Source organism: Lepidochelys kempii, chromosome 11 (assembly GCF_965140285.1).
Source record: "Lepidochelys kempii isolate rLepKem1 chromosome 11, rLepKem1.hap1, whole genome shotgun sequence".
Classification (NCBI taxonomy): Eukaryota; Metazoa; Chordata; order Testudines; family Cheloniidae; genus Lepidochelys; species Lepidochelys kempii.
Window position 1 is genome coordinate 44801497 of NC_136390.1, and position 17758 is coordinate 44819254.

The 17758-nt window shown below is 41.1% G+C and overlaps 1 protein-coding gene across 12 annotated transcripts in view; it reads left to right on the plus strand.

Annotated features, from left to right (window-relative positions):
• OSBPL6 (oxysterol binding protein like 6) overlaps positions 1 to 17758 on the plus strand; it is a 223187-nt gene that overhangs the window by 80302 nt on the left and 125127 nt on the right. For all 12 annotated transcript variants that reach the window (XM_073306022.2, XM_073306013.2, XM_073306012.2 and 9 more), the window contains one exon: positions 9521 to 9786. In XM_073306022.2, the coding sequence (XP_073162123.1) occupies positions 9685 to 9786 (102 nt within the window). In that variant the 5' untranslated portion in view covers positions 9521 to 9684. The remainder of the gene's footprint in view (positions 1 to 9520; positions 9787 to 17758) is intronic.

Below are 17758 nucleotides of genomic sequence, written 5' to 3' on the forward strand. Positions count from 1 at the left end.
CTGCATGATTTGCTCCACAGAATTTAAATAGTACATTTTAGAGTAAACCAAATTCCTAAAAGAAGAGTATCAAGGTATTTAGTCTCCCACATTGGCCTTCTTTGACCACATCTTCAATCAATGTGATGATGAAACAAGGAAGGAGATGGTAGAAGGATGAAAGATCAGTCAGAGGTGTAAGCCAAGTACTCTGTTTTGTTGGCTTTGGCAAGCAAATACTCTTGGGTATACCAACTATTTGGTGACTCAGATCTTCACTTTCTGCAAGTTAATGAAAGACCAGTCATTAATAAGGTTACCATGGCCCATAATTTGAATAGGTGTCAGAGCCATGACTTTGCATGTATAACTAAGACCTGTCTGGATGGGGCTGCAGGATCAAGCAGATGCTGGGTTCAGAATGGCTCAAAAAAGGGTAGGTGAGGAGGAGTGGCTGTGCTTTAGCATCTAGCCTCAGGGGTATGAGGTTAAATAGTCCAAAATTGGACAATGATATATTAAGGAAATCCATCCAGAGAAAAAAATCAGCTTCTAGTACCTTAAACAAACCAATAAAGACAGTGCAATGACTGAGAGACAATTAAGCTAATAGGAGTGTCCATTTAATATGTTCCAGTGTCCTCAAATATAAAATGAAACTGCTAGTTGCAGATTTCAGCTATTTTAATTAGGTGCGTGGGAATGTCAGACCACCTGAGTATATCTCTGCTCACTTATTTAAAGTATATGTTGTGTTTGTTTCAGGTACAAGATACTCGGTAGCTAGACCTGAAAAAAAAACAGAGGAGTTGTTTTCTCTGTTTCTGTTATTTATGAAAATAATTAAATGCAGTTTCTGAATGTAAAAACATGGGCCCCTTAAATACATATTGAGCAAGAAAGCATAGAATGTACTTAAGGGAGAGCATACCCTTTATTTCTTTTCAAATAGTTCTGTAAAGTAAGTACTACTAGCAATATGTATCCCATGTTTAGTGTTTAATGACAGCTGGAGAAGAAATTTACCTAATTTTAAATTCAAACAAGAATGGGGTCAGGATATGGGATTTGTTGTTATGTTGCACACTGATCACCTATTTGTCCATTAGTGCTGAAAGCTAATCCACGGGCTTCTCTTCTTCAGAGATCAGCCAGTATTGACCTCTGTTATTTTAGGAGGAACTCATTTGCACTTCAGAGATCTTTTAAAAAAAACATTTACAATCAAAAGATCAATAGTAATGCAGAACTCCATCAATAGTTGTTATTCTACCTGTTTCTTTTTTCAGATTCAGATGAATGACCAATACCAGTGTTAATTTACATCTTTAAAATATGTTAACATATTGCTTTTTCTTCTTTTCTGGTTTGCATAATTTAAAAGCTTCTTTAAGTTCTGTAGGGGTTCGTAGGCCACGTCTACACTACCTGCTGGATCGGGGATAGATTTATCACCTCTAGTGTAGACACGATAAATCGATCCCTGATCACTCTGCTGTCGACTCTGGAACTCCACCAGGGTGAGAGGCAGAAGCGGAGTCACGGGGGAGCAGCGACCATCGATCCCGTGCCGCGAGGACGCGAAGTAAATGATTCTAAGTCGATCTAAGATACATCGACTTCAGCTACGCTATTCTCGTAGCTGAAGTTGCGTATCTTAGATTGATCCCCCCACCCCGCCAGTGTAGACTAGGTCTTAGACAGCTAAGGCAACACCTTGGGTTCTGATGTTGTTGTAGAAACAGGGTATATTCCAGAGATCATTTTCCAGAGGTGAACCTTAAATGCTGATGATGCTGATCCTGAGTTAGTGGGTATGAAGTGATTGATTCCCTGTTTTATAACAAAGACAAACTGCTCATTTCCTGTAAGCAGGTTATTAAATCACTGGTATTTTGCCACATTATAAAGATGTTTCTTATTTTATTTTTGTATTTGCAACATCTATAATCCATTGTTATGAGCTGCAACAAAAGCAGGATTATGATTTTACTGCATTGAAAAAGATCACCAGTGTGGGGAGAAACTTTCAATAAAATACGCAGTATGGTTTACAGAAAAAGGATTGGCCCCCCTGAATTGTGGTGTACAGATTTGGCTTTTGTTTTGTACATCCACAAAACATACAAACGTTCCTATCCATTGTCCCTCTCCAAACACAAAACTGCCCCTATTGGTAGACCAATCTGTAGAAATGCTGAGGTTGAAATAATTCCAGTTTTAGAGACAGAATCCCCATTTTTTTAGTTCATTTTTGTCTAGAGACCTAATCCCACACTGTAAATTGTATACCCAAATTATTCCTGAACTGCATATAGATTCTTTGTGCTCCTCCACATAAATAGCCAGTGCGGAGGAGCACAAATTTTATCAGAGGAACATATCATTTGAGATTGGATTTTATTTGGAGCTATCCAAATAGAACTTTCAAACCCAGCCCTTTTTCTGTTGCAGATGGTAACCCTGTACCTCGTATAACACTGGGCTCTGGGCAGGTCAGACATGTATTGGTACCTTCTCATCACTATTACTAATAATTGTTTTGGCACATGAGAAATCTTGATTCTGCTGCTTCTGGGGGAGCACATGTTAGCCAGGGCTTCAGCAGCATGGCCAGGCTCCATGCCCTTGGAATACTCTCCATTTCTGAGGGTGGAGATGGCTTTTCCTTAGCAATGTCAGTGAGGTTGCTCATAGCTGCCCAGTCTAGAGTGTAAGACTCTGTCTTCAGGACCTCCCACCCCATTTCTATTTATAGCAGAGAAATTGCTGAGAGGTGCATAGCTTCCAAGAGTTAACAAAAATTAATTCAGGGGCAATGCGCCAAATAAGCAGAGGCCTGGGGACTGCCAAATGTTCTTGTTTGGATCCTAGAGAATAACACGTTCTTTTAAAAGAATATCCTAGTTCAGAGCATCAAATGGTTGCATTTTGACTGTTTCTCTGACTCTGTGGAGTCCATCCCATCCCTTGAGGTGTTTGATCGTTAGATTCTTCTCTTGGAATCCTCATTTCCCATGGCTGTTTCTACTTATGATGGTAGCTTTAAGGTGGGAGACCCGTCCAGTAGGCTGAGAGAGAGGAGAGCTGGTCTGTTCCCCTGACCTGGAGGTATCTTCAGGTGGCATCTTTCCCTCTTTCTAATCAGTGGGAAAGTCAGCATAGGGGTTCTCTACTTTCCCTTGAGGTGATACAGGCTTCTCCTTTCTTTCATTTCTATCTGGGATGAGCATGTGGCTTCTTCCTAAAATCTTTCCTTGCTTCCCCACACTGCTCCTCCTCTTGTCCCTCATATCTATCTTGTCCTTCATTTGTTTTTTCCAGTTTATATGTCCAACCTTTTCCAAATTGTGCTCCTTTGTGTATTGTCTAATATTGGCTCCCTCATTTGTCTGCTGCCATTAGTATAAACATCCTCCTGTTAATCTAAACATTATCCCAATACACCCTTCAAGCCCTTTTTTTCCTATAAAAATAGTTGACCTCTCCTGAATCTCTGTTTTGTTAAATCTCTTCAGAGCAATCGTTTGTTTCCTTTCACTTGTTTCCTTGAACCTTGTAGCTTTTAACATACAAATACCTCACATCAAGTTTTAGAGTGTATCTATAGTTGCATATGAATTTCATGTATTTTTTAAAATAAAAATTGATCAAAATAAATTGAAATAATCCCTGGCCGGTCAGTTCAAGGGATAGAGAATTTATTTATGGCAAATCAATATCTTTTTTTTATACTTCTTCATAATTGTTCTGTGTACAAGTTTCCTAAGAAATTATTTCAAGAATGTTGATTTGTGTGCATTCTTCCAATCCAGATCACAGTTGGAGATAAATCAGTAAGTAGCTCTCAGTGCTTACAGATCTTTCAGACTGTTTAATGCAATATTGACACAGAAGATAAGCCAACTGCCTCATAGCTCAGCCTGAGATTGACCAGTCACTATGACTCATCTGCTTTAATTCATGTTCTTTCAGTTAGTAGACAGCAGAAGGGAGGACTAATAGGTTAACAAAGAGGAATTTGTACTGCAGAACCATAGGGCAGAGACTTTAGAATTCTCACATGAGAAATCGAGGAAGGAGTGTTTGTGATTATATTTCCTTCATTTCCCAAAACACAACTGAAATCCTTTGAGAAATGGAATGATGGAAGTAGAAAGTGATTTAGTTTTCATCAGTGTCTAAATCCCAGTTAATATTTGATCTTAAGCACCGAGAAAAGTATACACTAAAAAGTGGAAAACTATAGCTGAGTGAGCAGATTGTAGCTAAATCTAGGGTAAACAGCACTTCCACACAGCTCCCACTCGCCTGGACTGGGAGTTTCTCCCTCTGCTGTAACTAGTGGCTTAAATCTGATATATTCTCAATATTAAAGCTAAATTAGGAAGGGGATATAAATACACATGGGAAAATTCCAAATATTAGAGAAAAAGGCCAACTTGAAGTTACTGAATTCAGTTGAACATAGCGTATCTCATAGCGTATCTCTTTATATAAAATATAATTTAAATTAAATAGCAATGGCAAGGAATACCAAATTGAAACTAAACATGAAGAGGTTTTTACCCCAGAAAGAATTGTAAATGGGTGAGATTTACTGCATAAAATCAGTGAGACAGGCAAATTGGGCACAGTCAAAATGTAGATGACAGCTATAAGGAAAGTGAATGGAAGAAGAATGAACTTTAAGGTCTAATGGTCTTGTCTTGATCATGAAATATTTTTTTGTTTATATCTGCAGAAGAGATTAGGAAGTCCTCAATAAATATTTAAGAATGGACACTAGCCCAATCCATTAAAAAATTATAACTTACTTCCCATTATAATGTGTATACAGTAAGTATTGTATTTGCATGTCTGTACCTATAAGTAAAATTTACTTGCGTGAACTCAATGGGCAAGATTAAACAATAAAACAAAATAAGGAGAGGGTATATGAGGAAATGCTTCTCTCCACTGAAAAATGTGTAGTACACTACAATATATTTACATACAACAGAAGAGGAAATTTATATGCACCAAAAGGAGCTGTTGGTGCTGAGTATCCCTGGCAACCAACAACCAGACCATTTATTAAGGTGTCTTTGTATGGACTTGGATGTCTAAGTTTATGTACCCACATTTGAAAAATTTGACCTAAGTGATGTGCTTGGGTTGAGGGCTGTATGGTTTTTTGGATTAGGCACAGGACTAGGAATCAGAGGAGCTGATTGCTAGTCCTATGTATAGGGCAGAATTGGACCTAAATAATTCTGCCAAGAAACCTCCCCATAGCTAGTCATGCACGCTAGTTGTTGCCAAGAAAAAAGATTAAAACCAACTTGCAGTTATTACTAGTCAAATAAAGCTGGAAAAAATGTTCATAAAGTGAACTTCACTTTTTGAACTTTCATGTTTCCTGAATGTGTTGTCTGATTTTTCTTTTGCCTCGTGTTGGCTAAAAATATTCTACCCAGGCATATGGCTTGATTCTGCTCCCACCAAAGTCAATGGCAAAACGCAGAGTGACTGATGGAAAGGGAGCAGGCCCATCTGTGACATTGCAAGAGGATTGGTTTAATTTTGGTGAATTTAATGGGAAGATCAAAAATTAGGTTAATTTATTAATAGAACTCCAGCTTCAATTTTAGCTCTGGAGAGACTAAGATCTCATTACATTTGGAGAATTGTTTTTTATTTTAACTCTTCTAATGTGCTGTAAGGAGGATACGATGATGCTTAAATGATCAGGCAGAATTTGGGAAATAAGCCCTAATTATTGAAGAGGAATGGATCTGAATTTATTGCAACACAGGAAAGCTCAAAGCTGGTACACCATTTCTGAGATTTTTCATTACTTTCTAAAATACAGCTGTTGATCACAGTGTAGGCACTGACTCCGGGGGTACTCAGGGCTCAAGCACCTAAGGAAAAAATTAGTGGGTGTTTAGCACCCACCAGCCACAGGTGTTCAGTGGCACCGCTGATCAGCTATTCAGTGGTGCTGTTTGTTTGGCGGCTGGGGAAGGCGCTTAGGAGAGGATGGAGAGCAGCGAGTGGTGGACAGGCAGGGTCTTTGGGGGGCAGCATGGGGGCGAAAAGAGGTTGAGTGAGGGCAGACCTTGGGGAAGGGGTAGATTGGGGGCGGGGCCTCGGGAAGAGTGGGAGTGGAGTACCCCGGGGAAAAATAAAAGTCAGCGCCTATGGATCATAGCTTGTGTTCGTAATTTCTCCTATTGTGCTTATATCTGCCTATTTTTCAGTCATGTTTCTCTAATTGATTCATTAATTCTTTGTTAAAATGTTAGTAATATTGGTGCTAGAAATATTTAATTTTGTTAACACTTGTAATATTTACTGAAGTGTCACCATTGAACAGATGCTGATGCGCATGTATGTTATAAACGTTGTTATATTGTAAAGTTCTCTTTATAAGCTATATTGTGTGTGAACCAATCTTTACATTCATGTTCAGGGGTGCAATTTTGTGAAAATATATACAACTAGGTAAGCAATATGTAAGCAATAAAACTGTCTGGATTGAGTTTGCAGTCAGTTATTTAACAAGTTTGAGTTTGGTTGTCTCAGCTCTGTCTCTTGAGGGAATTTGTGCACATCAAAAAAGCACCACTGAGTCTAGCTCAAGTGTCAAGATTTATTTATTTATGTAAAGCTTTAGACTTGACTAGAAGGCACTTCACAATAGCTCAGGACAAGAGACCATAGGTAAAGCTGTTGTTCTTGCATGCTACTTAATAGCAGCGTTGGCTCTAACAACAGTGCATACTCTTCCTGAACACCTTTAAAAAGGATTGACACTCTTAAGTGTCAGATTACTGTCTTCCTCTGCCAATGCTAAATATAATTATTTCTGCATAAGTGAACTCAGTGGAGATCAGACATGTTAAAACCCATTTGATTTTCATTTACCCAAAAGCTACAATGCTAAAAAATATATTTAAAAGACCTTTATCGTTCAGCATAAATGGCTAAAAACTTGTTTTTAGCTATTACATGACTGAACTGATTGTACAGTTCTGTGAACTGGGATTATCATCTTTGCTTTCTGCTATGTTAGATCTTTCTAAAGTGCAGCAGTTTTAAACATTAACATTGATTTTTGATTTGTATTAAATTGTATAGATCTTGAAATACCAATAGTGATATAAATCTCTGCAGCACATACTTATATATCATATTTATACAGTATGAAAACATTGTAAAAATGGACCAGCAGTCCTTGCCACACTAATGTGAAAGGGGGGAGAACCCTTTTGTTGCACAAGTTTGTTAGTTTTTCAGCGTCTGGGCTGAAGAAGCCTAGGACTATCATAGAGATCTATTTGTTTCTTGTAGAAACCGTATTACAGGCTGATACACAAACGCAGTATATGTTTGTTTTTTTTAATAAAAGAGGTATTCCATTTGTTTGTCAGTACAGAGTATCTACTTTCCCCTGTTCATCTGTATTGTAAGAGGGACAAGTGCATATCTGTTGCGTTCTGAAGAATTGTGTCTACTTATACCAATGTGAATTTGGCCGTATATTTGATGTTTTAAAACTCAGTATTTACCTCTCCCAAGTATTTATGTTACCAATATACTTAAAATAAGAAGGTACTATGGTCACTACAGGTATCTGGAGCATTAAATACTGTTTTTAATGGCACCCACCATATGTGTGCTTTAGCTTTAAACAAACATGAATAGGACTTTTAGTGGCAAGCCATGGGTTAGAATTATATCAGCTTGAGAAAGTATTTCACAAACAGGGTACCTTGAAGGGCCCTGCTCTATAGTGTGAAATCACTAGCATGGAAAGAGCTTGTTGAGGCAAGGGCAAAGCATTTGTAATTGAGTTCATACAGTAATGTCTTAATAACATGGGGCTAAAACCTCAGACTCTAAAATCCAAGTGGTAGATGTTTCCAGCTCACTGGAGAGAGAGCAGGCGCAGGATTTTACTCTCGTCTAGACGTAAGATTTCTAGAAGATGCCTCAACTTTTCTGCACTATTCCTCCATCTTCGGATCTAAATCTTGTACTAATCTCCCTTACTAAGCATCCTTTTTGATGCTGTGGTGAGAAACACCCTTGGATTTTCTGTCTTTTACAGGTGGTCATTCTGGTTGCAATCTCTTTGGCAAAGGAATCTTTTTGGAGTTGAGGTCTTATTGGAAAACAGCAGAACTGTATCTCTGATGAGGGCAAAGTTATGTTAAGAGTTAACACAGGCTTTATTTCCAAAATAAACCCAGTTACAAGAAATGTGTTCTGTTTTTCTTCTATCCTTTTTTTGCCCACATGCAAAACATCCTTTAAATAAATAAATAATTTAAAAAAACAAAACAAAGCCAATCAAGCAACCTACCAACCCCCTGAACACACACACCTCTGCCATACTCTTGATGTCAGCAGGGCTCTAATAATCAACACTGAACGTGGCACACAATTCAAAAAAATTCTAGCTTTGCTGATCTAACACTTATCATAAAAAATAAAACAAACAAACAAAAAAGCTGCCAAGGCTTCAGTTATTAGATGGCTAAATTGGTGCTTTTCAGAAGCTTTGAAAAATAGACACCACCTTTCCCCCTCAAACGTTTATGGTCATTTTTTCAGAGTCATGGCAGCTTCCTGGCTTGAAGGATTATTTGAAACATATAAAGAGACATGTGGGGATGGTCTCCTGGACATGTTTCTGTACCTCCTCTAAGTTTGACAAATGAGATGTGCAGGTCTCATCAGTCCCTGCCATTGGAAAGAGGGATCTGTACAATGCTCCCCCAATAAATTATATTGGGGTAGGGGGAGAGGATGCATCTGTTTCCTCATTCATCTTTTCTTTTCCCCCGGGGTGACACACATTATATATCCCATTGTAATGGATCTGCTGACTTTCCTGGCGAAGAAGAATAAGAACATTTATCTGATTGTCCCTGAACATTTCCTTTCTTCTAGTAGGAAAGTCTGCAGATTCAACCCACCTGGCACAAGGCTTATAGTTCTGAATGAGGCTTAAATTGTTGGTTTCTCCTCTATTTTCTTTATGGGCACAATGTATATATGTTTGCTTGTAGTTGGAGTTAAATTTGAAGTTTTTCTTCAGTAGCGAGTGTTTGTGTGACTATCCTGTTCTTGCTAATAACCTATGAAATAAAGTTTGAAGCAATTAGTTCTGTGAAGCAACTTTGGAAATACTTTGAACTGGCTGGGTCTTCACAGGTCGAGATTGACAGATCTAGTTCTGCATCCAAGGTGCTTCAAGCCATGGTAAAATGCATTGTAATGCATCTGTGGGCTTTCCTTCTGGAAGAAAGGAATATTTAAAATCTTCTTGTCAGAGTGAAAAGCAACATTTGTACAGATATTGGGTAATGTCAAGCAACCATAGGTAAATATTTGTGAAATCCGTTAAATGTATTGATGAAACCATATTATAGAACAATGACTACAAGTGAATCTTTTTGTTTGCTTACAGATATGTAATGAAACTTTTTTTCAGAGTGAAAGTGATTCATTCTCTCTCTTTTTCTCTCCCATTTTTGTTTTAATTAAGGTGAAGTTTGGATGCCCTTTGAGTTCATCTCCTCCTTTCCAGAAGATAAACTGTGAAACTAAATAATGTGGAAAATCCTTCCCCTCTCTTTTTGTATGTGAGTTTGAGACAAGATTGGTATGGTCTTAAGAGCACAAGATCATCTCTAGAAATTAGCTGCAACTATGAGTTCAGAGGAGAAAGGTGTATCTCCTGCTCACAAAACATCCACTCCATCACATAAAAGTGCCTCCTCTTCATTGTCATCTCAGAGGGACAGTAAGCAGGTAAGGAAAAGATCCTAGACAACTGTAACTCTCTAACTTGTAACGTTTGGTGGTTTTATTAATTCATTCTTCCTCATGGTAACAAAGCCTGATGCTCAGCAGTTAAAGTCTTTTGATAATAGAATTGTGCATTTCCAATGCAGGTAAGATATGTCAATGTTTCAGTAAGTTCCTTATTCCTTTTCTGCTGTGTCTTGGAAAAGACATGGATGTGGAAGCTATTTGGGGGAAATAAACTCCAGACCTATGACATAGATGCAGGGTGTTAGGTAAGAGGGATAGAATTATGTGGGCATGGGTAAGGAAGAATTCTTCATAAGTCTTTCTCCTTTAGTTCTGGGAGGCATTTTCCTTAGAGGTGTTAACTTATGAATGCTTAAATGTTTTGCTTACTGTGTGTGAATATTTAACTTGAGATCTAACTACAGACATGTGTCATCTGTTCCGTATGGCTTGACTTGCCAGGCTGGGAACAAGCTTCTCTTTGAAAAGGTGCATTGTATCATAAACATTTTGTAGAAACCACAAAATTTCTGAAATTGATCTGATTTAGTAGGGATTCAGGTAGAATGCTCCACATTATATTGTACAATCCCAGTTATGCTCGGCTTCCATTGCTAATATGCTCCCCAGGATCTGTGCAGTTGGAAAACCTCACCCTGGGTCAACTCCATACATCTTTAGGGCCCTACCAAATTCATGGTCTATTTTGGTCAATTTCACATCATAGGATTTAAAAAATAATAAATTTCATGATTTCATCTATTTAATTGTAATTGCAGGGGTCCTGACCCAAAAAGGAGTTGAAGGGAGTTGCAAGATTATTGTAGGGCGAGTTGCGGTACTGCTACCCTTACTTCGGCAGTACTGCTGGTGGTGGCGCTGTTTTCATCATGGTAACTGGTAAAGTACATAAGCCAACATTTTTTTAAGTGGGTGCTTAAGGCTAGGTTGCGAATTCCAGATTTCAGCACATAAATATATAGCATGAAGTTTAAAAATGCTGAGCACGCAGAGGCTTCACTGTACTGAACACTTCAAAAGCAGGTCACATATTTAGGTGCCTGAATATGGACTTAGCATCCTGATTTTAAACACTCATTTTTGAAAATATTGGCCATAATATTTCAAACACATTATAATGTTATAGGAGAGGAATCCATAGGAGCATGAATGGCTTGTGAATGATTAATTTTGAAGTGATGTTGAGCTAGACCATATGATAGCCACTGAAGGTGTTAGTGTACACAAGACAATAAACACCATGAATGTTGTTCTTATTATACAAAAATGTAGAAGAGAGAATAAATCACCATATTTTTGTCCTACTGTCCCCATTACGATTGCAGTTTTAATTTATATTTCCTGCTTATTGCATTGCTTGTGTTTTTATTATCTTTCTTGAGAATTAAGAAAGAAAAAAAACTAGAAAAAGTGTATTTCTTGTTTAGCGGGGTGGTCACCCGCTCCGGCCTGGAAGGGGTTAAAACAGCCCTGGGAAAGGGCTATCCCAGGGAGCCAATAGGCTAGGCTGACTGGGGAAGCAGCCGTACCTGGGGCCACGCCCCAGTCAGGCCACAGCTGGCCCTATAAAAGGGCTGTGAGCCAGGAGCTCAGAAAATCTTTCTGTAGTGGTAGAGAGAGAAGGACGTGGCTGCCTGAGAGCTGAGGAGGGTGCCTGAGTGGAGCAGGGCTGGGGAAAGGTTAGAGGAGCTAGAGAGCTCCAGCCTGGAGAACCCCCAGGCTGCAGGCCTTGCTAAAGGCCAGGAAAGGTACTGGGGTTGCAGAGGTGCAGCCCAGGGTTAGGCAAAGGCAGCAGGTCCAAACTGCCCTTGCCGATGATGAGTGGTTTACAGACTGCAGTCTGCCCCAGTGAGTGGGGGTCAGATGAAGACTTGCAGTAGCCGCTGAGGCAAGGTGGGGATAGAGGGTTGGGGTTCCCCTGGGTGGGGAGACCCAGAGGGTGGGTGTACTGCCAGGGGGCAGCACCCCAAGGTAAAGGAGCACCCAGGTCTGGGAGGGACACGGGGGCCAGTGGCAGGCGAGACACCGGCCTGCAGAGGTCGCTCCAGGCTGGAAGAGCTAATTCCTGAGACGACCAGCAGGAGGCTGTGCCGGTGAGTCGTCGCACCGCTACGCTTGCCATGAGAGGCCTTGAAAATGTTGTGCTGCTGCCTTCTTAGACTTTTCATAAGTCATTTTGGGAGGTGGCAGTTGGGTAAATAGCGGTTTCCTCAATGGGGTAATCTGTGTGGAAATGCAGTGCGACAGGACTGGATGCAGTGTCAGTATGGATTTCATTGTCACTGTGAGGATAACATTTGATATTTCTGGTCTGTGAATGATTGAAATCCTCTTGTCATACAATCCCTATCAAAGTCAAACTAGCAATTATGGAACAGTTTTCCAGTAAATTATGGTGCAGGAAACTGAATGAGTGTGAAGACAGCTATGACAAATCATTGCAGAGAGCTGGAAAATTTCCTGCTGTGTAAGTATGCAGGCATTTTAATGTAGGTGGTTTATTTGTGCAACATACATCATCTCAGTGAAGTAGTCATCAGAAAAAAGCTCTGACATCGCCACTTTGCAGACTCCAGAACTAAATAATTGATAAAGAGAGTCTACTGCAGCCAGCAGTAAAAGAGAAGCTGGGTTCAAATTTTAATCAACATGGAGACTTACCATCATTCAGTTGTAGCTGAACATCGCTAATTCACAGTGATGACCAGGGAACCCATTACAAATTAGGGTCAAAATGTAACATTTAGCCACTCACCAGGGTAGGGTTGTTGTGAAGTCCTACCTAGCAGCCTGTGGGGAGCTCTTCAGGATGGTTCAGTGTGCTTCCCTTGGTGCAGCTCTCTATTCTGAGAGCTAGTGCTGGGCTGTGGGTGGGCCAGAGCCATGAGCCCTTGTCAACTCTGCTTCCTTTGAGGCACCAGGGCTTCCCAGCGTGCACCAGGAGAGCAGTCTCTGCAGTGTATTGAACATAAGGACTGCAATTGTGACAGGCCCTTCTCTGGGCCCCACAAGTAGGGAGAGACTCTTGTCACCACCCCACAATTAACTCCGAAAAGGCTAGTCATAATCTAATGCTCAGCAAGTAAGAAATCAGAGTTAAGAGCAAATATCACGAAGCATGTGCTGTCCATTTGTAACAGTTTTGGGTTAGTTTTAAATGTATGGTAATCATAATGTGGTGTTAAATGTACGATCACATGCTTCAAAAATAAAGATGTCTTTGTATTATATGCTCTCACTCTAACACATCGGTATTAAATCCTGACTGAGAAGGCAGGAAGAGGTTAGATTTTTTTTTTTAACAAGTTATAAAGGATCTGATCTTGCAAACACTTACATATGCAAATAACCTTTCACATGTGAGTAGTTCCATTTAAGTCAATAAGACTACTCACATGAATAAAGTTAGTCTTCTATGTAATAGTTTGCATGATCAAGCCAGATATATGGATGTTCGCAGGGATCTATTGTATTATTTAGAGATAATATAAGCCAAGATTTTCAGAAGTAACTTGTGATTTTGGGTGCCTAACTTGAGATACCTTGAAGGACCTGTTTTCAGAAGGTGGGTCTCAACATTTTTTGATAAACAGGCCCCCTTGAAGTATCTCAGGTGGGTATCCAAAAACTAAGGCATGAAAAATCACTGATCACTTTTTGAGAATCATGGCGTGTATATATATTATATATATATTACATCACATACACAAAAACTATGTTAAAAGAACATTACTAATGTTGCAAAGTCAAGCACTGAAAAGTTAGGAGATGACAGAATTAAGGTTTCCTGTGCATCCTTAGTTTGTCCCTCTCCTGCGTATGCCTTATGAATAGAACTGGTCAGACAATGTATATTGAAACAGTTTTCCATCAGAATATGCCATTTTTTCATGTAATCATACAGATTTCATTGAAATTTCCCAAGAAAATTATTTTGGAAACAAAAGATTTTTCACTGCAGAAATATTGTTTCAAAATGTTTTATTTATATATTACTTTTATTCATCATACTTTTCTTTTACATAGTAGTCAAAATATTCTATTAATTTGTTTTATTTTTATATTTTATTTTTACAGTCATTAAGGGCAGCTGCTATTTAGTACTGATTGAAACATCTTATTATCTAGATGAGTGTCTCCTATTTATATTATGATTTAATATTTTGACACTTTGAACAAGAACAGAAAATAAGCACTCACTGTTGTAATAAATGAGCAGCAGTTTTAATACCCTAGAAAAAGTAGTCCAAGCTAACATGAAAATATTAATATAAACACATTTTGAAATAATATTTTGTTTTGAAACAAAAAGTTAAAATGATTCCAAACCAAAAATTTCCAAAATGGTTTATTTTTTTGAAACTTTCATTTCACAGGAAATTTTGAAAATGTTTGTTCATATTCTGATTTAGAAATGAAAACAAATTTTCAGGAAATTTTCATTTTTTGAAAGCAGAAATTCAGTTTTGACTTGCTCTAATTATGGTAGTCTTTAATTACATGAATCCATACTATTTTCCCCCCCACGAACCTCTGCTTCATTCAGTGCACAGGTGCACCTGTTCTGGGGAGGAATAAAGGTTGTGTAGTAAAAGAGACTAGTGAATGAAGCAGGGGATTGCAGGAGGAGGTTAGACTAGATGATCATAATGGTCCCTTCTGACCTTAGTATCTATGAATCTAAGAGAAAAGATGACTTAGTGCACAAGAAACACATTTCACCTCTAGTATTGCAGACTGGGAACAGTCTGCTTTGTTCAACTCCATAACAGAGATGGAAAACAGACACTAATTAAAGAGGAAGTAAGGTGGGGTGGAGCATGACTCCAACCCATATTATGCTGAGTAACTCAGTTAACCCTTTGAGGACCACTTTACTACAGATGGTCTCATGGCTAAGATAGGTGACTTCTGCCCACAGAGCAAGTACAGCACAAGCACTGGCAGGCTTCTCCACACTGTCCTGCTTATGTGCCTCAACCCTGTTCTAGGTGTCAAAGGGTATTCCAGGCTGTGTAACTGCTGAACGCGCTGCTGAAACTGTCTGGAATGTGATTATGTGGCTGGAAATGCCACTGGGCATGGTAATTGAAATGCTGAATTTGTGGTGTCAATGCTTATCCACCACAGGCCAGCAATACAGAATTCAGTGTCCAATGTGTTCAGGCTTAGGTTTTGGTGGTGGGAAAAGTGTAGGTTTGGGATGTGCTCTGAATGAGCCCCGACTGTCCACGTGCTGGTGGCTCTTGTTTATTGATTCTCACTCATGAGTCTTTGATTGTATTCTGTATGTTTTTCTTTGCTTTTCTTGAGTTTTTCTTTCCCCTTTTCCCTGTGCTTCCAGAAAACTAACACTTTATCTAGTTCAGTGATTCCCGTACCTGTTCCGCCACTTGTGCAGGGAAAGTCCCTGGCGGGCCGGGCCAGTTTGTTTACCAGCTGCGTCCGCAGGTTTGGCCGATCGCGGCTCCCACTGACCGCGGTTCGCTGCTCCAGGCCATTGGGAGCTGCTGGAAGCGGTGGCCAGTATGTCCCTTGGCCTGCGCCGCTTCCAGCAGCTCTCATTGGTCTGGAGCAGCGAACCGCGGTCAGTAGGAGCCGCGATCGGCCAAACCTGCGGACGCGGCAGGTAAACAAACCGGCCTGGCCCGCCAGGGGCTTTCCTTGCACAAATGGCGGAACAAGTTTGGGAACCACTGATCTAGTTAACAAACATCTACAAAACAAAGAATGTTTGAAAAATAAAGAGAAATGGAGGTTTTAAGGTGAGATCTACAGAAGAAGTAACTCGGTGACCTGGAGGGAGGACAGGTATATCTGACAAATGGGGTGGTACTAGTTGAGGTATGACCCCAACTGTGAAGATCTGCTATCATAGGAGGTGTTGGAGGATGGATATTGTGATGATGGTTAGAGTGTAGCTGTATTGACCAGCTCCTAAAGAATGGGTGGAGGAGTACCTGTTTTTCAAATGAGTAGCTTTTCTATTTTAATTTCTCCATTTCTCTTTTTGAGGCTGATTCCCCCATACCTGAAAACTGTTATCATGTCATCCCTCAGTCTTCTCTTCTCCAGACTGAACAAATCCATTTTTTTCGATCGTCCCTCATAGGTCGTGTTTTCTAGACCTTTAATCATTTTTGTTGTTCTTCTCTGGACTTTCTCCAGTTTGTCCACATCTTTCCTGAAATGTGGCACCCAGAACTGGACACAATACTCCAGTTCCTTCTACCCCCAATCCCCACCTGCCTTCCCCGTTCCTCTTCAGGGACTCCTCTCATGAGAGTCTCCTCATGCAGAAGGTAAAGGGTTAACTACAGCTGGGTGCTGGGGTCTGTTCCCAGTACTTTTTAATCCCAAGGGCCAAGGGCGGTCTATGGTGCATCCTGGACCTGCGAGACCTCAGCAAGTATCTAGAGAATTTAAAGTTCCGCATGGTTTCCCTGGCTTCTATTATCCCCTCCCTGGATCTGGGAGACTGGTATGCCGCCCTCAACTTGAAAGACGTATACTTCCACATAGCGATCTTTCAAGGGCACAGACGCTTCCTCTGGTTTACAGTGGGGCCCCACCACTACCCGTTTGTGGTCAGCACCGAAGGCAACAACACCAAGGGTGTTTACCAAGTGCACATTGGTGGTAGCGGCTTAGTTCAGGCGCTGGGGTATTCAGATCTACCTGTACCTCAATGACTGGCTCGTCAAGGGCAGCTCCAGGTCTCAAGTCCAAAGGGATGTTGCTGTGCTTCAGGCCACGTGCCACTCTCTGGGCCTACTGATAAATGACAAAAAGTCAACGTTAGTGCTGGTGCAGAGGATAAAGTTCATCAGAGTGGTCCTCAACTTGACCTGTGCCAGAGCGTTCCTGCCGCTGGAAAGGTTCCACACATTGACGAACCTCATCGCGGAAGTCTCTGTGTTCCTCCAACTACATCTGTCTGCGTCTGCTGGGTCACATGGCAGCGTGCACTTACATAGTCCACCATGCAGGAGTCTGCAACAATGGCTGGGAATGGTCTATTCCCAGTCCCAGAGACCCCCCTGGAAAAGATCATTCCCATTCCCCAGGCGATATTTACCTTGCTGCGATGGTGGACCAGCTACAGGACAGTCCTGGAGGGAGTTCCGTTCGAAACCCCCCTCACTCCATTGAGGTAGTGTTGGACGCCTTGGCAGGGGTGCGTATCTCGGCAACCTCCAGACACAGGGGATGTGATCCCCGGAGGAGGTGAAGTTGCACATAAATATCAAAAGAACTCCGAGCAGTCTGGCTGGCATGCAGAGTCTTCCTGCCTCACCTGTCGGGCAAGGTGGTACGAGTCCTCACGGACAACGCAACCTCGATGTTCTACGTCAACAGGCAAGGGGGAGCGGGCTTGTCGGCTGTCTGTCAAGAGGCATTCAATCTGTGGGACTTCTGCATCAGCCACGAAATCTATCTGGAAGCTTGTTACCTTCCTGGTGTCAAGAATATGCTGGTAGACCAGCTCAGTAGCGGCTTCTTCTCTCACCACGAGTGATCACCTGCATGATCTTCCAAAGGTGGGGAACTCTCCCAAGTGGACCCGTTCGCTACCAGACAGAACAGCAAATGCCACCGGTTTTGCTCTCGGCAAGGTCTGAGCAAGGGCTCCCTCTCCAATGCTTTCTCCTGTAGTGGTCAGGGAGCCTGATGTATGCGTTGCCTCCGATTCCACTCATTGGCAGGCTCCTGGCAAAGGTCAAGATAGACAAGGCACAGGTTGTCGTGATCACCCTGGCGTGGCCTCACCAACATTGGTTCGGCACGCTCATGAGCTTTTCAGCGGCCCTCCCCCCTGCTCCTACCCAACCACCCAGACCTGCTGTCACAGGACCACTGCCAGCTCCTACACCCCAACCTCGAGTCTCTCCACCTCCTGGCGTGGATGCTGTGTGGCTGAACCTGGAGGAATGGACCTGTTCGGAAG